Source organism: Lepidochelys olivacea, assembly GCF_965140295.1.
Source record: "Lepidochelys olivacea isolate rLepOli2 genome assembly, chromosome: 12".
Classification (NCBI taxonomy): Eukaryota; Metazoa; Chordata; order Testudines; family Cheloniidae; genus Lepidochelys; species Lepidochelys olivacea.
The window spans coordinates 1,278,932-1,304,244 of NC_140422.1; the positions used below are offsets into that span (position 1 = coordinate 1,278,932).

The window sequence follows — 25,313 nt, forward strand, 5'->3', positions numbered from 1 at the left end:
AAATGGAGTCAAGTCTGAGTGCTTTTTTCCCCCAACTTAATGATTTCACTTTAGGTGAAATCTAAAGTGTCATGCTTCCTATGTTATGCTGCACTCTGGAAAGCTCAGTCCAGCCCACCTGTGCATCCCAAGTTTTCAATAACCCTAGTAGGTAATAGTGTGATTCTTCTCATCTGCTCTTTAGACTCTCTTCTGGGAATCCATGCTTTTTGGCAAGACTCTTCACTTGCTGCTTAGATACTGTGATAAATGTTCCAGAAATGCTTACAGACATAGCTTTATGCTTGTAAAGCACAGCATTCAGTGTCCCTGTCAGGGTTCCCTCCCCACTCTGAACTCGAGGGTACAGATGTGGGGACCTGCATGAAAGTCCCCCTAAGCTTATTTCTACCATCTTAGGTTAAAAATTTCCCCAAGGCACAAATCCTTCCTTGTCCTTGGATGAGTACTGCTGCCACCACCAAGTGACTTAGACAAAGATTCAAGGAAAGGACCACTTGGAGTTCCTGTTTCCCCAAAATATCCCCCCAAGCCCCCTCACCCCCTTTCCTGGGGAGGCTTGAGAATAATCTACCAACCAGATAGGTAAACAAGGTGAGCACAGACCAGACCCTTGGGTTTTTAGGACACTGAAAACCAATCAGGTTCTTAAAAGCAGAACTTTATTATAAAGAAAAAGTAAAAGAAGCACCTCTGTAAAATCAGGATGGAAGGTAATTTTACAGGGTAATCAGACTCAAAACACAGAGGATTCCCCTCTAAGCAAAAACTTCGTTGCAAAAAAAAAAAAAAAAATCCCCAGGAATAAACCTCCCTTTTAGCCTAGGGAAAATTCACAAACTAAAACAAAACATACTCTAATGCATTTCCTTGCTATTGCTTACTATTTCTGTAATTTTAGATGTATCATTCAGTAGGAGCTGGATTACTTGCTCTCTCTTTGTCTCGGGGAGAACACACAGAAACACAAAACAAAAACCTTCCCCCACAGATATGAAAGCATCTTCTCCCCTTATTGGTCCTTTTGGTCAGGTGCCAACTAGGTTATCTGAGCTTTTTAACCCCTTACAGGTAAAGGAGGGATTTTATACTACCCTTAGTTGTATGCTTATGACAGTCCCCTTCAGCAAACAGCGCAAAAAAACAAATTTGAAAAAGTTTAAAGCTTAATTCTATGCTGAGCGTCACCCGTATCTTAGCTTCATGGGGGGCCCATCAGCAGAGATTTTCATGTTTAACTTTCTTTACGTTTTGGCTGTGCAGATCCATTCTAAGTACTGTGGGTTAAATCCTGGCTCTATTCAAGTCAGTGGAAGTTTGGCCATTGATTTCACTGGGGCCAGGATCTCACCCCAAGTGACTAAACACAGCTGTACAGTATGCTCTGGGTTCTCCTGTGGACGTAATTCACTTCCGCATACGCAGGCCGCTGGGCAATTACGCAGTCTTGCAAAATTGTACTTGCAACTGAACGATTTTTTTTTTTTTGGATTGGCAAGTAAAGTAGCATAAGCTTTCTTCAGTCTAATCATTATTGTAAAGTAGTTTGTACATATTTTTGCCATGCCACAATCTTGCAATGCTGATTAAAGGAAAAAATGGGTTTTTGTGAGGGGCATAAATTAATTTAAGGGATGGGAGTCTGACTATAAGCAGCCAATTTGTTTCTAAATACTGTGACTTCATCTGGGGACCCGGTGATGAGTTCATTTGATAAATCAAAAAAAGCAAAGTCTAGTGGTGAGAAATCAGCCAAGGTGGCTCAGCTGGGAAATAACTCATGCACCATACTTCCTGCCTTTTGAGTCACTTTACCCCCATTTTACATATGGGGAAAATAAGGCACTGAGGGATGATACTGACCTCCTTCGTAAAGCGCTCTAAGATCTGCTCATAAGAGCTAGATAATGACACAAACAGAGTCAAGTGTACCACATCTTGTTTTCCTCCTTTCCAACCCTGCAAAAAAAAAATTCCTTCTAAGTAGAGGCAGATCAGGCACCTGCATTTTCTAGACCCAAGCGGTGAAGCACTATCCTAGCTGCATGTTATGTTTGCTTCTTAGAATTGTTAATTCACTGCCTTGCCTGGGGATTGATGCTGTTCTGGGTGAGACATTTCTTGGTCAGTTTGGTTGTATCCCTTATGTTGATAAACAGAGTCTTGGGTTTGTGGCAAAGAAATGATAGAATTTTCTCCTGTACGTTTTACCTGCAATAATCAATATGAAGAAACACTGTAGGTTTTACTCCTTGCTTTTCAGAGCCAGGGCACCACTGGATAGTTATTTCATGGTCAGCAGGACCCAAGGATCAACCACAGCAGCATCTCCACCACTGGAGACTTTGCATCTTCCAGTTGGCAACAGTGGTCACAGCTCAGAGGAGACCCTGGAGCTGAGCAACTCTGACAGCAGCAGCTCCACTGAGGAGGAGGATGTGGCAGTACCCCGGGAGGCGGCACCCATAACTGCCAGTTTGGGAGGTTTGTGCTGGTTTCATATCACTGGGCGCTCTGAAATGCCAGAAATTCCTGTCACTGCATTTCCACTGTCAGACAGGACAACATTTCATAGAGAATCTTTTCAAGCTTTACAACAGAGCTTCAAAGGTCTAAGATCAGTATGCTCATGGCTGACATGGATGGGTTGCTGCCATAATGCAGCAGTGCATGAATATAAAATTGAACAAGGTTGTTTGTTTTTTTTGTTTTTGTTTTTTTTTTTAAAAAGCTGTTTACATACCCACTGATGCCTCCTGGCAATCTTCTTCAAAATAGCTGATTTAGAGATTATTCTGTTTTCTACTTTCTGCAGTTCTCCTTCCTACCCCGATCTTTATTATCAGGGATCGTCTCCAAAACGGAAGGCCTCAATTAATTATTGTAAACCAGCGAAACCAATTTACAGTGGAGGATCTGGCCCAGGATTTTTTATTGCTGAGGAATTCATCTGCTTCAAGTGGTTATTCCTTGCTCCATGTAACTTCCCTTCCCTTAGCTGCTTTGGGGATAGTGGCTTACTTAGTGGATCACTTAGTGTTTTTCAACCTTTTCAGGTTGGTGTTCCTTATTCAAAAATGTTCATGAACCCCTTAGTTTTTCTCTTTTATAATAAATATAATAATGCTCAATCTATACAATTTGTGCGTTTCAAGAGTCTGACAGAAAATACTTGATCTTGAAAGGTAAGAGGATGTGGGCAGTAGGGGAATGAGATTCTTAAATTTTATTACACAAAAAGCAAACACCTTGCAATTGTCTCCTGGGAAATTTTACGGGGTATCAATCTTAACCCACCTATCTCATTACCAAGGGATAGCTGCATCATTTTGCCCCTCCCCCCTCTTTTGCTCTCTATTGTTCTCCCTTCCAGAGCTTGCTTTTTTTTTGCTGTCCTCTTATTTAATCTTCAGGTACCCACATAACATCCCTACTCTACCTCCAAATTCCAGAGTGAACACTTAGGATCAGTAAAAATAGGATCAGTTGTTGGTTATTAAATTGTGTGTGGGAGGGTGTATGTTGTGAGGTCCTGCAGGAGTCAGTCCTGAGTCTGGTACTAGTCAACATTTTCACTCATGACTTGGATAATGGAGTGGAGCGTGTGCTTATAAAACTTTTGGGTGACACTACACTGGGGTTGCAAGCCCTTCGGAGGACAGGATTAGCATTCAAAATGACCTCAACAAATTAAAGTAGTAATCTAAAATCAGCAAGATTAAATTCAATAAATACAAGTGCAAAGTACTACTCTTAAAAGTAAGAATAAAATCCACAACTACAAAATGGGGAGTTACTGATGAGATGGTAGTACTGCTGAAAAGGATCTGGGGGCTATAGTGGATTACAAATTGAACAAGTCAACAGCGTGCTGCGATTGTGAAAAAGGTTAATATTATTCTGGAGGGTAGGTAAGACACGTGAATGTAATTGTTCCACTCTACACAGGTCTGATGAGGCCTCAGCTGGAGTGCTGTTTTCAGTTCTGGGTGGCACACTTCAGGAAATATGTAGATAAATTGGAGAGATTCCAGAAGAGGGCAAGAAAAATGATGAAAGGTTTAGAAAACCTGGCCAGTGGGAAAAGATTTAAAAACCTGGGCACGTTTAGACTTCAGAAAAGACTGATGGGGGAAGGCTGATACCGCCTCAGATATGTTAAAAACTCTTATAAAGAGGACAGTGATCAATTGCTCTCCATGTCCACTAAAGGTATGATAAGAAGTAATGGGCTTAATCTGTAGCAAGGGGGATGTAGGTTAGATATTAAGAAAAACTTTCTATCTCTAAGGGTAGTTAAATTCTGGAATAGGCTTTCAGTGTTTGGTTATGGAATCCCCATCATTGGAGGATTAAAAACAGGTTGGACAAACACCTTTCAGGGATGGTCTAGATTTACTTGGTCCTGCCTCAGCACAGAGTGCTGGACTAGATGACCTCTCAATGTCCTTTCCAGCCTTACATTTCAATGATTTATGAAGGTGTTACAAAAACACTTTGTTGATTGTGCTAATTAATTATCTTTTTGCTTCAGTACATATCATCATTTATACTTCTAGTATGTGGAGTAAAGTTTTTGTTTGCAATCCACATTAGTTACTGCATCAGTGCTTGTTCTGATGTCCTAGAATACTAAAGTTGCAAAAGAAAATTCAGACTAGAACCCAAGGAAGAGAGTTCACCAGTTCAAATAAATTATTCTTCCTTTTTTTCATGTCTGCTCTGAAGTTTCTGATCAGGTCCCACCAGAGCATGAAGGTCGTGATGCTGAAGAAGCAGAAGTCCAGCACAAACAGGTAAAGTGAACCAACAGTCCTTGGACAGAGAATAAAGATGGCAAATATTTCATTTGTCTGATCTTTGTTGTTGTTGTTTCAGAGAACTCCACTAAAGAAACCTGATGTGACAGTTCCCACTGTACCACTGGATGAGGAAGAAGGGGACACCTGTGCCATCTGCTTTGAGCAATGGACTAATGCTGGGGAGCACCGGCTCTCAGCATTGCGGTGTGGACACCTGTTTGGATATACTTGCATCGTAAGGTGGCTTAAGGGACAGGCAGGAAAATGCCCTCAGGTAAAGTGCACCCTTTTGTGTTGGAACAGACTTGCTCTCAGATAGCCTCTGGTCCAAATGTGACCATAATTGAGAGTTATTATTCAGAAGGGAATGACATCAGGGTTTTAAATACTGTGTAAAAAGTCCACCATTTCAGCCTGTTAAACTAGGTTCACCAGCGGAAGGAGACCAAAGCCCTGAGGTAAGTGGGATACCGGGAGGAAGCAGGAGCATTTAAGGGGGCAGGGCTCCTGCCTCATACTGAGAAAGAGGGACGATCAGCGAGTTACCTCAAGTGCCTGTACACAAATGCAAGAAGCCTGAGAAAAAAGCAGGGAGAACTGGAAGTCCTGGCACAGTCAAGGAATTATGATGTGATTGGAATAACAGAGACTTGGTGGATAACTCACATGACTGGAGTACTGTCATGGATGGATATAAACTGTTCAGGAAGGACAGACAGGGCAGAAAAGGTGGGGGAGTTGCACTGTATGTAAGGGAGCAGTATGACTGCTCAGAGCTCCGGTATGAAACTGCAGAAAAACCCGAGTCTCGGGATTAAGTTTAGAAGTGTGAGCAACAACAGTGATGTCGTGGTGGGAGTCTGCTATAGACCACCAGACCAGGGGGATGAGGTGGACAAGGCTTTCTTCCGGCAACTCACGGAAGTTACTAGATCGCAGGCCCTGGTTCTCATGGGAGACTTCAGTCACCCCAATATCTGCTGGGAGAGCAATATCAATGTGCACAGACAATCCAGGAAGTTTTTGGAACGTGTAGGGGACAATTTCCTGGTGCAAATGCTGGAGGAACCAACGAGGGGCAGAGCTCTTCTTGACCTGCTGCTCACAAACCGGGAAGAATTAGTAGGGGAAGCAAAAGTGAATGAGAACCTGGGAGGCAGTGACCATGAGATGGTCACGTTCAGGATCCTGACACAGGGAAGAAAGGAGAGCAGCAGAATACGGACCCTGGACTTCAGAAAAGCAGAGTTTGACTCCCTCAGGGAAGTGATGGGCAGGATCCCCTGGGAGAATAACATGAGGGGGAAAGGAGTCCAGGAGAGCTGGCTGTATTTTAAAGAATCCTTATTGAGGTTACAGGGACAAACCATCCCGATGTGTAGAAAGAATAGTAAATATGGCAGGCGACCAGCTTGGCTACACAGTGAAATCCTTGCTGATCTTAAACACAAAAAAGAAGCTTACAAGAAGTGGAAGATTGGACAAATGACCACGGAAGAGTATAAAAATATTGCTCGGGCATGCAGGATTGAAATCGGGAAGGCCAAATCACAACTGGAGTTGCAGCTAGCAAGAGTGGTTTCTTCAGGTATGTTAGCAACAAGAAGAAAGTCAAGGAAAGCGTGGGCCCCTTACTGAATGAGGGAGGCAACCTAGTGACAGAGGATGTGGAAAAAGCTAATGTACTCAATGCTTTTTTTTGCTTCTGCCTTCACGAGCAAGGTCAGCTCCCAGACTACTACGCTGGGCAGCACAGCATGGGGAGGAGGTGACCAGCCCTCTGTGGAGAAAGAGGTGGTTAGGGACTATTTAGAAAAGCTGGACGAGCACAAGTCCACGGGGCCGGATGCGCTGCATCCGAGAGTGCTAAAGGAGTTGGCGGATGTGATTGCAGAGCCATTGGCCATTATCTTTGAAAACTCATGGTGATCGGGGGAAGTCCCGGACGACTGGAAAAAGGCTAATGTAGTGCCCATCTTTAAAAAAGGGAAAGAGGAGGATCCTGGGAACTACAGGCCAGTCAGCCTCACCTCAGTCCCTGGAAAAATCATGGAGCAGGTCCTCAAGGAATCAATTGTGAAGCATTTAGAGGAGAGGAAAGTGATCAGGAACAGTCAGCATGGATTCACCAAGGGCAAGTCATGCCTGAGTAATCCAATTGCCTTCTGTGGATGAGGGGAAAGCAGTGGATGTGTTATTCCTTGACTTTAGCAAAACTTTTGACATGGTCTCCCACAATATTCTTGCCAGCAAGTTAAAGAAGTATGGGCTGGATGAATGGACGAGAAGGTGGATAGAAAGTTGGCTAGATTGTCGGGCTCAATGGATAGTGATCAATAGCTCCATGTCTAGTTGGCAGCCGGTATCAAGTGGAGTGCCCCAAGGGTTGGTCCTGGGGCCAGTTTTGTTCAATATCTTCATAAATGATCTGGATGATGGTGTGGGTTGCACCCTCAGCAAGTTTGCAGATGACACTAAAGTGGGAGGAGAGGTAGTTACGCTGGAGGGTAGGAATAGGATACAGAGGGCCCCAGACAAATTAGAAGATTGGGCCAAAAGAAATCTGAGGTTCAACAAGGACAAGTGCAGAGTCCTGCACTTAGGACGAAAGAATTCCATGCACCGCTACAGACTAGGGGCTGAATGGCTCGGCAGCAGTTCTGCAGAAAAGGACCTAGGGGTTACAGTGGTGGAGAAGCTAGATATGAGTCACCAGTGTGCCCTTGTTGCCAAGAAGGCCAATGGCATTTTGGGATGTATAAGTAGGGGCATTGCCAGCAGATCGAGGGATGTGATCGTTCCCCTCTATTCGACATTGGTGAGGCCTCATCTGGAGTACTGTGTCCAGTTTTGGGCCCCACACCACAAGAAGGATGTGGAAAAATTGGAAAGAGCCCAGCGGAGGGCAACAAAAATGATCGGGGACTGGAACACATGACTTATGAGGAGAGGCTGAGGGAACTGGGATTGTTTAGTCTGCAGAAGAGAAGAATGAGGGGGGATTTGATAGCTGCTTTCAACTACCTGAAAGGGAGTTCCAAAGGGGATGGCTCTAGACTGTTCTCAGTAGTAACAGATGACAGAACAAGGATTAGTGGTCTCGAGTTGCAGTGGGGGAGGCTTAGGTTGGATATTAGGAAAAACTTTTTCACTAGGAGGGTGGTGAAACACTGGAATGCGTTACCTAGGGAGGTGGTGGAATCTCCTTCCTTAGATATTTTTAAGGTCAGGCTTGACAAAGCCCTGGCTGAGATGATTTAGTTGGGGATTGGTCCTGCTTTGAGCAGGGGGTGGACTAGATGACCTGCTGAGGTCCCTTCCAACCCTGATATTCTATGATTCTATGAATAAAATCTCCACTGCTTTGAAGTGATTTTCACCAGGTTCAGCTCGCTCTGTTCATCTGAAGGAGAACTTAAATTCTTAACCTAATTCAACACAATTTTGCTGAAATGAGTTAGAGTATTAGTGTTGCTCAGTGGGTAGCAGCATCACATGTGGGGCAAATGGCAGAGTTCAAGTCCTGTTCAACAACTTGGTGTCAGGACACTCCGGTGCAGTAGTGGAGGGGACTGCCCAGTTTGGTGCCATTTGTCGGATAAGATTAATTACCCTTAATGGAAATGTCTGGCAGTGTTTTAAATTAATGGCTGAGAGCTCTGGTTTCCTGGTCAGGCACCTAAAGGAGGTTCTAAGGTTCAAGGCTGTGCAAGAATCACTAAGTTCAGGATTGCTGCTGCATTTGTCTGCTGTTGCTGCACTCCAATATCCATCACTGCTTCAAAGGGTGAAAAAGTACTTTAGTCAACCTAATTGTAAGTAAAAAAAACAAACCACCTCAGCTTTTGCTCCCTTAGAAATGCGGTGTCAAATAGCCTCAGATATTTGATAGCATTTGAGCTATCAGATACCAGAGAGAGGTTAAAACATAACCATCAACTTCTTAAACCATTAATGTCTTGTGATTGGATGCTTGTAAATTAACAATTAAGGGATTCAGCCTTTTCCCTACTATTCACCTAGCCTTTCACTCACTCATTCCTTATACTCTCTCCCCACCCATTTGAGAGATCATTTCCAATATCTGATTTATTTTGACCTTAACATATATTTTTCCAGTTTTTAACAGGGCAGTATTAAGTTTGGGCAGGATTAAGTTGTGTGGGATTTAGCCCTGGTCTACACTAGACATTTTACATTGGTATAGCTACATCTTGAGAGTGTGAAAAATGCATACCCCTGTGAGATGTAGTTATACTGATCTAACCCCTGGTGTAGACATTGGTAGACAGATTCTTCCATCGACCTACCTACCGCCTGTTGGGGAGGTAGATTACCTACCCCACCCCTCCCATCAGCATAGGTAGTATCTACACTGAAGCGCTGCAGCTGCACTGCTATAGTGTGTTAAGTGTAGGTATAACCTAAGGGTATGTCTATGCTGCAATAAAAAAAACCCTGTGGCTGGCCCATGCCCGCTGATTTGGGCTTGTGGGGCTCAAGCTGAGGAGCTCTCTAATTGTGGTGTAAAAATTCAGGATTAGATTGCAGCCTGAGCTCTGGAACCCTCCCTCCTTGCATGGTCCTAGAGCCCAGGCTGCAGCCCAAGCACGAACATCTACACCACAATTAAACAGCTCCTTAGCCTGAGTCAGCTAGCGTGGGCCAGCAGCAGGTCTTTAGTTGCACAGTAGACATAGTACTCTAAGTGAATGAAGTTACGTGGTATTGGGAAACAGGCTGGATCATTTAACTGTTCATTTCTGGTGGTCCTAATGTTTTGAGGTTTTATAAAGCTGTAAAGTTGGTTGGGTTTGGGGGTTTTGTTATGATTTTGCAGAGTGTAATGTTGTGTCGGTGTTAGCTGCACTCCTCTGAAACATAGTTTCACTCCTAACTCTGTTAAAACTATTTTTTTAGATCAAGAATAGTGTTCAATTTACAATGCAAAGAGCCAACTGTCACTTCCTAGCCTTCTTACCTGAGGGCTAAGGTTTCATTAGCTCTCAAATGAAAAAGCCATTGTATAGTTTTTTAGATTTGCTTGCTTTTGAGTGGGATTCCTGCTGAAGCAGTCTGGTGTTTTACACTGTAGTTAAACAAAAGGATTCATTCTTCAGATCTGCCTCTCGCTTCTCATCCTTGTCAAATCTGTGTAACTTTTTTCAGAACAAAATCCTCAGAGCATTCCTCAGACTTGGACTTCTGTTCTTAAACTTCTGTGATTTCTCATTCTTACTATCGCTTACTTCTCTCTCAAAGGGAGGAGGAGAGATGCTCTAGGAAACACAGTAGTTGATATCCTGAGTGATTAGACTTTTGGTGTCTATTATATATTTCTGCTAAACATTCTAGTGGTGCATTATGTGTTTTTGTGTGATGATCTTAAGGATGCCTAAGGCTGGCTGGTGAGTGTCTTCTAGTGACACAGCTACCTGAGAAGTGTCTGAGATGGGCTTCTCGCTCTAAAGAAGAGATGAGCTAGCCTTGGGGTTTTTACTCTGCAGTCCCAGTTGCTATATTCTTTAACTGATTTGTACATAATTGCTGTGCATGTGGCTTTGTAGAAAAGGTGGTTTGAGTGCAAGTTACTATTATAGTTTTAACATTCTAGATCCTACTAGTGACCTCTGTTGGGTGCTAGAGAAGCAATCGTAAGCATTTACTGCTCTTCACACTCAATCTTTTGCCAGACATGGAAACCGTGACCATGATGTATGTCTTTATACTACTAAACAGTAAATATACTTGCATTTAAAAGACATGAAGTAATGTGGGATTCCCCAAAGGCTGCTTGATATGGTCTGTCTCTAATCCCCTTTATCTGATGCCAACAACACATTTTCTAAACACTAAGCCTTGCAATCCCCCCATCAGGGTGGTATTAATCCAATTTTACAGATGGGGAAACTGAAGTACAGAGAGGTTAAGTGACTTTGCCAACACCACATAGCACGTACAAGATAAAGTTGTGAATAGACTCAAGGAGTACCTGATTTGTGCTGCTCTCAAAGTAGAGGTGGGGACTGTCTGTTTGCATGAGCATTTGAATTGATCACAGGATTTGTCTGGCAGTCCTGGGTACTTGGTGGTTTTGAATCACAAGACCCGGGGCAGCAGAGGGATGCTTTCTGAAAGGTGAATGCTGCACTGGAAAATCAGATCTAAAATTTCAAAATAGCAATCCTGATTAAGATTCTAATGACCCATGGATAGCAATGTTTGAAGGGGAATTTCAAAATATTTAACATCTGGGTTTAACAGAGTGGGGAATATTTAATTTGGGTTTGAATTGAATGTTAATTTCCCAGGGATAAACTGAACCCACTTTTTATTTTAGTGCAATAAGAAGGCAAAGCGCTCAGACGTTGTGGTCCTGTATGCCCGTACTTTGAAAGCACTGGACACCAGCGAACAGGAACGCATGAAAAGGTATGGAGCATACACCTCAGATGTACCATCTCTGTCCCACATGTACATGCTGTTGTGGAAAACAAGTTAGACCATCTGCTTGGCTCAAACAGCCTGAGGTCTTTTATTGAATACAAGCATGCAGGGAGAGGGAGATAGAGATGGTCACACACGGGTGCCACCCTGGTCTCTCTGCTCTGCCCCTATAATACCAGACTTATGTAGGTCCAAATTCAAGCCAAATGATACATTTCCTTACCACTCAGGCATTCTTAATAAAGCCTTATAAGGAATTAATGGAAGGGCAGTTTCATAATTAGCATAGTGTTGACGCACCGTGTTGTTATCAGGATCTACGGTTTGCTATGGCAGCGTTTTGACTAGGGACTTCTGCAGGGTGGAGGGTACATATAATGGACGGCTAGGGACTTTTCCGGAGGCCCTTTGGCTCTTTTCTAGTTAGAGATTGGCCTAGTCCATTATCTGGGTCAAATGCCACAGCCTTGTATACGTAAATGCTTTAGCTTAAGCCAAGTCTTACAGGATACAGGCCTATAGGCCTCTTGCTTTACAGCTCTTGCATATGTTGCATATAGTGCATAGATTTTGCTGCAGAATGGGATGGAGTCAGTTTCAACAGCAAGGTTAATAGCAATTTCCCTCACAATGCCTAAGAAAGAAAACTGATTTCATGTAGCGTGACTCTTACCTAAGCCTTTTTTCAGCTATGCTCCCTGAAACTGGCTATGCACTTTGTCTTAACTGCGAGTACCAGTATTATGGATTGCCTTAAATATGGAGATCATGCTGGGTTCAGCATTTGTTATCTGGAACAAGGATCCCTATTATAATTGAATTCTTGGGTTTTGTGTCCTTGCACATGTTATTGAGAACTGACTAAAGCAAGCTTAGGTGGTGTATGTTAAAACACCACAGCTGAAGAATGTGCCAAGTCCTTCCAAAAAATCCCAAACAAACTAACTGCTAATTCATCTTTAAATATGATATGAAGCACCTTGTCCAGAAATGCAGTGAGGGTTGTCAAGGTTCCTCCCCCACTCTGAACTCTAGGGTACAGATGTGGGGACCTGCATGAAAAACCTCCTAAGCTTATCTTTACCAGCTTAGGTCAAAACTTCCCCAAGGTACAAAATATTACACCCGTTATCCTTGGACTGGCCGCTACCACCACCAAACTAATACTGGTTACTGGGGAAGAGCTGTTTGGACGCGTCCTTCCCCCCCAAAATACTTCCCAAAACCTTGCACCCCACTTCCTGGACAAGGTTTGGTAAAAAGCCTCACCAATTTGCCTAGGTGACTACAGACCCAGACCCTTGGATCTTAAGAACAAGGAACAATCCTCCCAACACTTGCACCCCCCCCTTTCCTGGGAAATGTTGGATAAAAAGCCTCACCAATTTGCATAGGTGACCACAGACCCAAACCCTTGGATCTGAGAACAATGAAAAAGCATTCAGTGTTTTACAAGAAGACTGTTAATAAAAAATAGAAGTAAATAGAAATAAAGAAATCCCCCCTGTAAAATCAGGATGGTAGATATCTTACAGGGTAATTAGATTCAAAAACATAGAGAACCCCTCTAGGCAAAACCTTAAGTTACAAAAAAGATACACAGACAGAAATAGTTATTCTATTCAGCACAATTCTTTTCTCAGCCATTTAAAGAAATCATAATCTAACACATACCTAGCTAGATTACTTACTAAAAGTTCTAAGGCTCCATTCCTGGTCTATCCCTGGCAGAAACCAGCATACAGACAGACCCAGACCCTTTGTTTCTCTCCCTCCTCCCAGCTTTTGAAAGTATCTTGTCTCCTCATTGGTCATTTTGGTCAGGTGCCAGCGAGGTTACCTTTAGCTTCTTAACCCTTTACAGGTGAGAGGAGCTTTCCCCTGGCCAGGAGGGATTTCAAAGGGGTTTACCCTTCCCTTTATATTTATGACAAGGGTGAACAGTAGACTTTAACTTTATCTCTTTAGATATGAATTAAAAAGTGGTCTCATCTCATTGTCAGAAATGTATTATGATATGGAAACTGATATTCTGAAGTCAGTCTGACGACATCTAAGCTGAACATTTAGAATTCATTATAAACCAAAAACCAGGACAAAATTAGCCATTGTAATTTCTATGGTGTAAGTTCATGTACAGTGTTAAATTTCTGTTATACGCAACTACAACTAGTATAGTAAAATCCAATAAAGGTTAAAGGTTGCAGAATCCCAGGTCCTTCCTAAATCTTAGTATTGCTGAGCAAAACATCATTTCAGCTTCCTTAGATCATTTCCCCTTTCAGGAAAATTTCAGACTCTTTTTTTCAACTCAGTACTTATTTAAAATACCACTACCATGGTGAAACTTCCAAGTGAGCTCATTATCTCCTAATATAGCTTTCCTGCATTACCCTAATTGCCAATCAGAAATGGGTGAGGAAGGAATTTTAACTGGCATTCTGTGACTGAGGTCCTGGGAGGGCCACACTGAGGGTACTCAATTAGGGCAAACTGCAAAGAATGGGGCAGCCAATCTCCAAAGCTGGTGGATATTCCAATACTTAGGTTTACCAAGCCAGCACAAACCAGCTTCTACAGTACCTTACTTGCTTCACAGAAGCCAAAACACAGTTCCCTTATAGCAACCCAGCCTTGACACCAAAATCGATCAGGATTACTGAAAATCTTATTAATCATATAAGAAAGTTCTGCAGTCCCAAAGGATTGGACACATTACCTCCCAAGTTAATGAATATTTCAGATTTTACCCAAATACACGCTACAGCCAATTCTTATTAACTAAACTAAAATTTATTAAAAGAAATGAGAGTGAGTATTGGTTAAAAGATCAGTATATGTAGACATGAGTACAGTTCTGAGATTAGTTTCATAGTGGAGAAAATGAATTTTGTAGTTGCAAAGAGTTCTTTCAGAATTAGTCCACAGGTTATAGTCCAGTGTTCATATTCAGGGTGATCCAGGTGGGACTGGAGATCGTGGTCTTCTAACTCAAGCTTCCCCTGCATGAAGCATCAAGCAAATCTGAGATAAAAAGGATCAGGACCCAAGAGACCTTTATACAGTTCCAGGCCTTCTCTTGACAGCAGAGTCCTTAGGCGAACAATAGGCAATCATTGAGCTTTTGAAGTAGACCTATTTCCTAAGTATCACTGGTAATTAGCTACATGAATTAATATAAAGCAATTGCCTGTTTTCCACCATTAGCAGGTGATTCTCTATGCATTTCAAAGAGATCAATAAAGTGATATCACTATTTACAGTTCATTTAAATGCTAAGATCTTCTTTTGATCTCTGAAGTAACAGAATACAGCATAGATAGGAACTCTGGGGTTACATTGTAAACCTCTAACAATATATTGTGTAAAAACACAAATATTATCTACCAATATGTCCCAAAAGGTTGAATTTGGGTAATTTATCCTGCAGAATGCTTAACCCTTTCTGGCCATGTGTCACACGTGCCATTGCCTGATGCTGTGTTTTTGATCTCTGTAATGTTACAATTCATTGTGAACACTGGATGTGATGTTGCAAAGCACAATATGGGGGAGATTTTAAATAATACAAATGACTGTCGGGCTTCTAACTCCCACTGAAAGCCTAACTGCTATTTTGTGTCCTTGAAAATCTTCCCTACAGGCTGTACCTTTTCTGCTGCTGCCACCACCCTCCCCCACTGACCATTCATGTCTCTTCCTCCCCCACTCCCCCCACACACTTCACTGCTGCCTTCCTTCCAGCGTAGTCACAATCCATCCAAAATATCTGAATTCCTCTCTTTCGTTAGGCTCAGAGTGCCAGGGTAGGAACATAGAAGTTGATAGAATACACATCCTTAACTCTGCCCCTTTGCACCTATGTGCTCTTAGTCTTATGTTTGTGTTCATATTTGATTTCTCAAATTCAGTAAAGCTGTTCTTTGACCTCTAGATACATATCCGTGTATCTAAAGGCTGTTATCTTTGAAAACTTGTGACAATCGGGGGAGGTCCCAGACGATTGGAAAAGGCAAACATAGAGCCCATCTTTAAAAAAGGGAAGAAGGAGAATCCAGGAAACTACAGACCGGTCAGCCTCATCTCAGTCCCTGGAAAAATCATGGAGCAGGTCCTCAAGGAATCCATTTTGAAGCACTTGGAGAAGAGGAAGGTGATCCGGAACAGTCAACATGGATTCACCAAGGGCAAGTCATGTCTGACCAATCTGATTGCCTTCTATATGAGAACTGGCTCTGTGGGTATGGGGAAAGCGGTGGACGTGATATGCCTTGACTTTAGCAAAGCTTTTGATACGGTCTCCCACAGTGTTCTTGCCAGCAAGTTAAAAAAGTATGGATTGGATGAATTGTCTATAAGGTGGCTAGAAAGCTAGCTAGATCGTCGGGCTCAATGGGTAGTGATCAATGGCTTCATGTCTAGTTGGCAGCCAGTATCAAGTGGAGTGCCTGAGGGGTTGGTTCTTGGGCCAGATTTGTTCAATATCTTCATTAACGATCTAGAGGATGGGATGGATTGCACCCTCAGCAAGTTTGCAGATGACACTATGCTGGTGGGAGAGGTAGATACGCTGGAAGGTCGGGATAGGGTCCGGAGTGACCTAGTCAAATTGGAGGATTGGGACAAAAGAAATCTGATGAGGTTCAACGAGGACAAATGCAGAGTCCTGCACTTAGGACAGAAGAATCCCATGCACTGCTACAGACTAGGGACTGACTGGCTAAGCAGCAGTTCTGCAGAAAAGGATCTCGGGGTTATGATGGACAAGAAGCTGGATATGAGTCCACAGTTGCCAAGAAGACTAACTGCACATTGGGCTGCATTGTTAAGAGCCTTGCCAGCAGATCAAGGGAAGTGATAATTCCCGTCTATTTGGCACTGATGCCACATCTGGAGTACTGTGTCCAGTTTTGGGCCCCCCACTACAGAAAGGATGTGGAGAAATTGGAGAGAGTCCAGCAGAGGGCAACAAAAATGATTAGGGGCTCAGAGGTTTTTAAGGCCTGGCTTGACAAAGCCCTGGCTGGGATGATTTAGTTGGGGTTGGTCCTGCTTTTGAGCAGGGGGTTGGACTAGATGACCTCCTGAGATCTCTTCCAACTCTAATCTTCTGTGATTCTATGATATGTAACTCATAATATCATCAATATAGATATTCGCTATAGATGTTTGTAATGGAAACTTCCTTAATATCAGCCCCGATACTAAAACAAATGCAGTTGTATTTTGCTTTTTACACAACAAAAATCATGTGACAAAATCACAGAGGTGCAGTTAGGTCCCACATAGTAGTGTTTACTAAACAGACGCAAACATGAAAGCCTACGTATGCACATGCTGCTGCTCTGACTGGTTTGCAGCAGCTTCTGAAACAGAACACAGTAGCACTAAAAACTCCCAAATTATTTAAAGTGTTACTACTCTATTCCTATATGCTACATACTTGTTCCCCCTTTATGTAAAGGACACTTAAAAGAAAAGTTACAAATGTGTTACTGTCAAAAACTTATCACTAAATATACAACATGGCATAGATTAGTCTGAGAGGTGGTTTATGACATCTCTGGACAATGTCTTAGGCATCACAACAGTATCTACTTTCTGATGTAGCTGTATTAGTAACATCTTCCTGCTGTTTAGTATTAGGGTCACTTGTAATAGAAAAAAGGACCCGAGGCTCACAGTATTATTACAAGTGAGTGTCTGGCTGTATTGTAGGCTTATTAATATTCAGTACCTGTTGAATTCTTACATAGAAAATGTACAGAATATTTTTTTCCTCCGTATTTGCTTTATTTTGGGATTGATGGAAAGGGCTCATCTGCTTTAGAAAAGTAATCAAACAGTCCTTGTGAACCACTAGATAAAAGGTCACAGTTACTGTTATGCATAACTGAGAGCATAACTAAGGCCCCTCTGCTATTCCCCTCCAATAAATCATTAGGAGGGCAACTCGGATGAGAGAGTTGTTTATGCACCCCCCAAAAAATAAACCCAACTCGCTGTTACGCTTTGGTCACAGAAACCCCCTTGGGACTGCCACCTGATGTGCTGGGACTACCTTTGAGCCTGTTTTTCCCTAGCAGCTTGGGACTGCAGTACCTTGCCTGGTTGTGCCAGACATGCTAGCCTGCTACAAACACAGACCCAGGTCTGAACCACATCCCCCAAAAGCTGCAAGCTTAACTGAAAACAGCTTAAGAAGTGCTCCTGTCTCCAGCACCCAGGTACCCAGTTCCCAATGGGATCCAAACCCCCCAAATAGCTTTTACTCTGTATAAAGCTTATACAGGGTAAACTCATAAATTGTTCGCCCTCTATAACACTGATATGCACAGCAGTTTGCTTCCCCAGGTATTAATACTTGCTCTGGGTTAATTAATAAGTAAAAAGTGATCTTTATTAAATATAAAAAGTAGGATTTAAGTGGTTCCAAGTAATAGAACAAAGTAAATTACCAAGCAAAATAAAACAAAAACACACAAGTCTAAACCTAATACAATAGGAAACTAAATGCAGGTAAATCTCATCCACAGAGGTGTTCCAATAAGCTTCTTTGACAGACTAGACTAGATTCCTTCCAGCAATCACTCTCACCCCTGTAGCTACTGTCCTTTGTTCCAGTTTTTCAGGCATCTCTTTGGGGTGGAGAGGCTATCTCTTGAGCCAGCTGAAGAAAAATGGAGGGGTTTCCAGGGGCTTTTATAGTCTCTCTTGTGGGTGGAAACCCCTCTTTCTCCTGAGTAGAATCACAGCTACAAGATGAAAAGGAGTACTTGTGGCACCTTAGAGACTATGAAGTGAGCTGTAGATCACGAAAGCTTATGCTCAAATAAACTGGTTAGTCTCTAAGGTGCCACAAGTACTCCTTTTCTTTTTGCGAATACAGACTAACATGGCTGTTACTCTGAAACCTGTCAGCTACAAGATGGAGTTTTGGAGTCTCATGGGAAAGTCACATGTCCATGCATGACTCAGTTCTTTACATTGTCTACATGTTAGTTTGAACGTCCCCAGGAAAGCTTAGATGTGGATTGGCATCTTTCAATGTTCATTTAGTTAAGTACTCCCAATTACTTGAATAACCCCTTCACACTATGTTGACCAAATCTGTCTCTTGTGCTTCCTACAGCAAACACTTTAAATACAAGCATAGAGCCAATGCTCGTAACTTCAGATATAAAAATGATACATGCATACGAATAGGATGAATACAGTAGAACATAACTTTTGAAAAGTTACGTTACATGGCATATGTAGCATAAAACATATTCCAGTTATGTCATATTTATATTCATAAGCATATTTCTATAAAGCATTATGGGGTGCAGTGTCACACTGGCTACCTGCTAATGGCCAGGAGGCAGGGCAAGGAGATAGAGTGCAAGACCATTAAGTGGGATTTACTGAAACTGTTAAGTTTACCTGAGCGTGGCTGTGTTTTAACCTACACTGGTGATAGAGCTGCAACCGGGAGGAACATCCTAAGTTGTCTCCACCCATGATCATTTCTTTTTTTCCTCCTCTATTTAGTTCTTTAGAAAAGGAGCAGTTGTTGCGGAGACAGGCGGAATTGGAATCCGCACAGAGCCGTCTCCAGTTGCAGGTCTTGACAGATGAATGCAGTAAACTTCGCAAGCAGGTCCAGGTAAGTTCAGCTGCTGCCTGTTGATGATGGGCTCTTCATTGCCCTCCTTCTCTCCAGCCCCTGCCTCATGATGTGCCTGCCTTCCTCCCATGTGTCGTCTGAGCGAGCTTGTGTGTGTTCTTCCAAGCAAGAAAAAATCTTTGTCAACACAAACACACAGCTTCCAGGAGTACTTGTGGCACCTTAGAGATTAACAAATTTATTTGAGCATAAGCTTTCGTGGGCTACAGCTCACTTCATCCGATGCATGCAGTGGAAAATACAGTAGGACCATTTTATATACGCAGAGAACATGAAACAATAGGTGGTACCGTGCACACTATAACAAGAGTGATCAGTTAAGGTGAGCTATTACCAGCAGGAGAGGGAAAAAAAGGTTATCTGTTCCATTGTCAACTCATTTCTTGATGTATCAAGGGATACAAATATTTTATTCAGCCTTCCACTTAGTTTCACTTTTGTTTTTGTTCTTTGCTTTTTGAATTTCTCCTGTTTTTATGTTCTCCTTGTCTGTGGGGTTAGGTGGCACCTGCTGTGCTACAGTCTGCCAGCAAGACCATGACACAAGGCTTCACAAATTAATTGGCTGACTTCCTATGTCAGATTGCATGTCACTTGAGCTAATGAGAGGATCTGGTTCACCATGGACATTGATCAAGGAAAATCATGGATGCAATAAATCTTAGATTCCACAGTGTAATATGTCTTTCTGCAGTTCTGTTGAGTTTTTACATTGATGAAGTATACAGACTAACAGTGCCAATAGGATAAGTCAGAAATACTATACAGGTTTATTACCACACATACTCCAGCCATATCTTCGTATTTATACTGTATTCCTCACTGGGGCATCAAAGTGACTAAAATTACACACCAACATTAAAGTGCAGTACTGTACGTACTTTACATTCCGAATGAAGTGAAGGATAATGTCACTAACAAATTAACATTTGGCGGAAAGTTCAGAATTGGAGTCCTATGTGATTTGTGTAGCCTTATACTAGAAGTATATGGAATAAGAGTGCTACATGTTTAATTTGAGATTATATAGTGAAATATGCGATTTATATTTTAATAAGAATAGTGTTACTGAACACTTAGATGTATCTAAATGACAAAAAGCTATGAAGTAATTAAGCTTATAAAATTAAGTATAATGTAAACGCAAGCTCTTATGAATCTATTTAAAAATATGAAGAATATATTCAATAATAGCAAATTCTCTAATTGCATAGAAGTTTCTTGGGGGATATGGTACAAAACCAGTAGATATAGAACAATGTCATATACTTCTAGGAATCTTAATGGAAACTAATGTAAATTTCCCCTTATTAAAATTACTGTGTAAGCTAGTTTTTTTTGTTGCTAATATCCATAATTTTAAACTGCATTATCAAAATCAGTGTTGAAACCCTATGCAGTAATAGATGTACATTTGGTATTAGAATTTTCTAAGATTAAATAGTACTCTTGCTTTAAACAGAAATTCTTAAGCATTTCAGTTTTTATAAAGTCATACTTCTGGTATTAAAATTGAGCTACTGAGTGCATATGTGCAATGTATCTTGGCTTTTATTGTAGTTTAACCACTGTATATAATAAAATTTTGTGGCTTTCTCATTAAAAGCATATTAATTTAGCTGCTTGCGCATTTATAGTCAGAAAAGGCTACCTTAAGTGCATAGCCCCTTGTTCACTGTGGCAAGCTGAAACTTAATTCTTTAGCAAGGTCCCTGGATTCTGTGGCATTCTGAGACAGACTGAAAATTGTGCAGCAATTTCATTTGCAAATCAGGAAATGTGTATGTGGGAGTGTGAAACTAAGCACGCATCTGGATAGTTTTGCTAAAATAATCAGCACTAATAATAATTAGTGTTAACATTTTAAATTGTCATCCCAAGATTTCAGCGCTTTCAGTCCTTTGAGATGAACGGGGCAGCTCACACTTCTCAAGCTATTGTTTCAGGCTCACAACGATGGCCTTGCTTCATTTATATTTTCAGAGTTACTGTCATACCTGTAAGGGCTGGAAATGCGTGGAGGTTTTTAATGAAAATTTAAGTTGTGGAGTACAGTTCTGTAGCAAGGGGTAGATCCCACGAACAATGCACAAGACAGAGTATACAGCACCTTGCTTATGTACATCTAAAACAGTGGTGTCAAATGCCAACCCTCTGGGTATATATGTTGTGCCTCACATGACAGATTGAGATTTGAGTTTTTAAAATATTCTCCTGAAAGTTTCTAGATGTCCTGGGGAGAGGGGGGGGACGGGACCTTCCAGCAATGAACCAAATATGAACTGATGCAGTGCTGTCTTCCTGAGTCTGCAAACAGAGATTGCAACAATAGCTCTAACAGATGTGAATTCTGTCCCTATTTATCACATTGGTCTGTTAATGCTAAGCCCAATGATGACACTTTTAACGCAGTGGTCTCCAGCCTTTTTACGCTCAAGATAACTTTTTGAATTTAAGGGCAACCCAGGAGGTACCCTGCCCCTTCCCCCGAAGCCCTGCCCCACTCACTCCATCCCCCCACTCTGTCGCTTGCTCTCCTCCACCCCCACTTGCTTTCACCAGGCAGGGGGTTGGGGTTCAGGAGGGGGTGCAGGCTCTGCGCTGGGGCCAAAGGGCTCACAGTGTGGGAGGGAGCTCTAGCCTGAGACTGGGGCAGTGGGTTGGGGTGCAGGAGGGAGTGCAGGGGGTGGACTCTGGGAGGGAGTTTGGGTGCAGGAAAGAGCTCTAGGCTGGGGCAGAGTGTTGGGGTGCAGGAGGGGGTACAAAGTGCTGCCTCTGGAAAGGGAGGCAGGGCTGGTGCAGGGGGTATGGAGTGTAGGAGGGGGTATGAGGTGCTGGCTCTGGGAGGGGGCTCAGGGCTGGGTCTTGGGGTGCAGAAGGAAGTATGGGAGGATGCAGGTTGGCTGGTAGAAGAGAAGTGCTGATCCAGTATAGTTGGGCCTGCTGTATTCATGCTACTTCTGGTCTTAATGCTGCAGAGCCATTCAGCACCTGCCCATTGAAGGGAGCGATACTTAACTTGGGCAGCCCCGGCTCCATGCTTCTCCCTGGGGGGGGGCATATGGCTCCTTGCGCTGCCCCCCTATACAGGCATCACCCCCGCAACTCCCATTGGCCACAGTTCCCTGTTCCCGGCCAATGGGAGCCTTGGGGGCAGTGCTTGCAGGCAGGAGCAGCATGTTGAAACCTGAGCCCCCACCCCCACCCCACAGGCCACTTCTGGGAGCGGCGTGGGGCCAGGATAGGCAGGGACCCTGCCTTAGCAGCAGCTGGCAACCCCATTGCACCACTGGAGATCGCGATTGACTGGGAGAGTTTCCAGGATCGACCAGTCGATCACGATCGACTGGTTGGTGACCACTACTTTAACATATCAATTATTTGATGGAAAATTTCCCAATCGCTCTATTGTTTCCGCTCCACTAAATGTTCTCTCCCTGTGATAGCACACTTCTCCTGAATAGCATGAGCACCAAACTGTAGAGAAGGTGTTTTTACATTTTTTGCTTGTTTCCTGATATTGCCTGTATTTGTACAGTCTATAACTGGGTATGCACTACATATGTCTTTTACTATGGGGATTCCTGCCCCCATGTCCAGTAGAAAATTTACAAGCCCATCCCCAACTCGGATGCTTAAGAGCGGGTGCCCCCTGACATCTATTGTCATGGGTTGCTGAAAAACACATTCAGAGTCTCTGGGAGGGCTGTCCTATGCTAGCTGGTCGCTAACCACAGGATCGTTCAATCTGGAAGCCAAAACAGTCGCTTTAGCAACCTTTGTTACAGCCTTATTTTCTTTCTTCTGACACTCTTTGCTAATCATTCATGCCTGCAGCTGTGCCCCTAACTTCTCATTCTCTCCTTTAAGATCTTGATTCTTCTGCTTCAGCACTCCAGACTACACTCCTTTGCTCTCTCAGTTCATTCCTCCGCCTCTATTCATTCCACAACCTCTCCAACCCCGGCCTCTGCCACGGGGAGATTATCCTGGTCCCTCTGTTCTCCACTACCCCAACTGTGTTTGCAGCTCATTTACAGGGGTCCCTTCCTGTTTGACAGCAGTATCTACTTTTTCACTCCGCTAAACTCAGGTGATAGACAGGGTCTGGTAGCTGCTTGTTGTGGAAAATCTGTTGAATCCCCTCTCTTCCCCAGTTGCCTTATCTTCCTGTCTTTAAAAAATTAACTGGTGAGGCTTTTGAATAAAGTCTTTAATGTGGTGAAAATTTGTCATTTCTGTTTTTTGTTTTTTAATTACCTGCATCTTTCTCTGAAAGACACCACTCTCTCTAGTTAAGGATGAAATTCCATTAACATAATTATGGCCTCCTTTCCCTCCCCAAATCCTCCTGTCTTTGCCTATTGCTACTCCAATCCCCTTGAAACATCACATGTTTGGTCTTATGCTGGGGTAGAATCTGGGCTTTTGAGGCAAATCAGAGAAGGTTTTTGGGAGATGTGAAGTGAAACCATATTTAAGCTCTCAAACCCTTTTTCCTAAAAGGGTTTTTTTTTGTTTTATTTTGTTTTTTTTGTTTGTTTGTTGTGTTTTGGCTTGAGGATCGTTATAAATTAGTTTGACCTTAACTCCTATTTTCTTTTAATGTTTGTCTTTTTAGAACTGTTGCTGTTGACTATTTCTGGTTTGAGCAAGATTAGTTGGTGCAATTATTAAAGCTAGTTTATGCATACGTTAGGAGCTTGGAGATCTTAAATCTATAATATCATTTCTATGGTGCTTAATTGTTTTGCAGACAGTATACTGTATTTGGAGTATATCTTAAGTTATCCAAGCTGTGGAAAGCAGGCCCCATCTCTCTTTATCTGTCTGCTTTAGGTATTTGTAAATATCTATGTAATAGTATAGAATCATGGGATTAGTGCTGGTGGTCATGACTTTGGGTTGGGTTATAACCATTTGGGCAGAATTCTTGTCAGAGTTATAATGTTCAAAATTGCCATACCCTCATACTTTCTGTGGATGATCTTTTGTGGGGAGGAAAATTATCCAGTGAACATCTGTTAACACACTGTGAGTCTTTGCCTTTCAGTAGTGTGAAAGTGGCTCTTCCTTTGTTGGATTAAAAGTCACTCTTTTGAGAGCTACAGTACTGAACATTTTGAACCATAGTTCTTCGGCTTTGGAGAAAGTGAACAAGTCTTGGGTTCTTACAAAATTCAATCATTCCTGGAATCTCTGCTGGCCAGGATTATAAAGACCAGTGTGTAGGTCAGTTCCTTTAATCTGCACTATCTTCATGGTGGTGAATTCCTGTGACACTTCTAACCTTGAAACCAAGGATTTTCATTCCATCTGGGATGTTCTAGAAACTCCTGAAAATGGTTCTAATTGGTTGTGGTTTTTTTTAATGGTGACTCCATTCTTTTCTAAACATTGTTGACCTGGTGGTGATTGGATTTTGTGTGGTGCCCATGGGTCCCTTTTCTTACTGGTTCTAATACACATAATATTAAGAGATTTTGACTAAAGATTTCAACAGAGCTTGCTGGAGTAGTCTGCAGATTTCTATTGTACTTACAGTCAGAGTAAACTGGAAATCTAGCACTCCAGTAATAGCATGGAAATGGAGTACAGTAGTTTTCATTGTTATGGAACAGCCCATGTTCCCACATCCCTGCCTTTGAGGCGTATCAGACTCCTGTATCTGCAAGCAGAAACAAAGGCCAAGTTTACACTAATAACTTGTGTCACTCAAGTGTTAATAAGCCACCTCCCCTGAGTGAAGGAAATTACACCGACCTACACACCAGTGTGGACAGCTCTGTCGGTGGGAGACCTCCCACTGACATAGCTACTGCCTCTCTTGGAGGTGGATTTATTATGCCAGTGAGAGAGCTCTGTCCCATCCGCATCAAGTTTTTTCACCAGATGCGCTACAGTGGCACAGCTGCAGCACTTCTAGTGTAGACTAACCCTAATACACAGCACACTGAGTTACAACTTTAAGGGAGTAGTAAAACTCTGTCCTTTCTTTTCAGGAGCTGAAAGCACTGATGGCCCAGCACAGCGCTAGCGCCTCTCAGCAACCTGGCAGCTCCCGTTCCTGTTTCCCAGGCTGCGTCTCCTCCAGTCAGAGCCAGCACAAATACCACTTTGAGAAGGCCTTCCTGGTTTCTCAGTCAGGGAGCTGCCGGGTTATGGCTTACTGTGACTCACTGAGCTGTCTAGTGGTGTCACAGCCCTCTCCGCAGGCCACACTTATTCCTGGTAAATCAGCAAATAACTAAAGACACTCTGGGTTTTATAGAAAGAATCAAAAAAATTTTATCTGCAGGCTTAAAAAAGTTAAATATGTTCTCTGCTCTTTCTTCCTCTACCCCACCCACACAACCGCCCTGTGGATTAGGGGTGCTCCCTCACTAATACAACTC

General features: G+C 42.6%; 1 protein-coding gene across 4 annotated transcripts in view; it reads left to right on the forward strand.

The window, feature by feature from the left end:
* The window catches only part of RFWD3 (ring finger and WD repeat domain 3), a 65,745-nt gene that overhangs the window by 14,638 nt on the left and 25,794 nt on the right, over nt 1–25,313 (forward strand). For all 4 annotated transcript variants that reach the window (XM_084645082.1, XM_084645079.1, XM_084645080.1 and 1 more), the window contains 6 exons: nt 2,264–2,484; nt 4,729–4,796; nt 4,879–5,076; nt 11,143–11,234; nt 18,783–18,897; nt 24,921–25,149. In XM_084645082.1, coding sequence (XP_084501208.1) covers nt 2,264–2,484; nt 4,729–4,796; nt 4,879–5,076; nt 11,143–11,234; nt 18,783–18,897; nt 24,921–25,149 — 923 coding nt within the window. The remainder of the gene's footprint in view (nt 1–2,263; nt 2,485–4,728; nt 4,797–4,878; nt 5,077–11,142; nt 11,235–18,782; nt 18,898–24,920; nt 25,150–25,313) is intronic.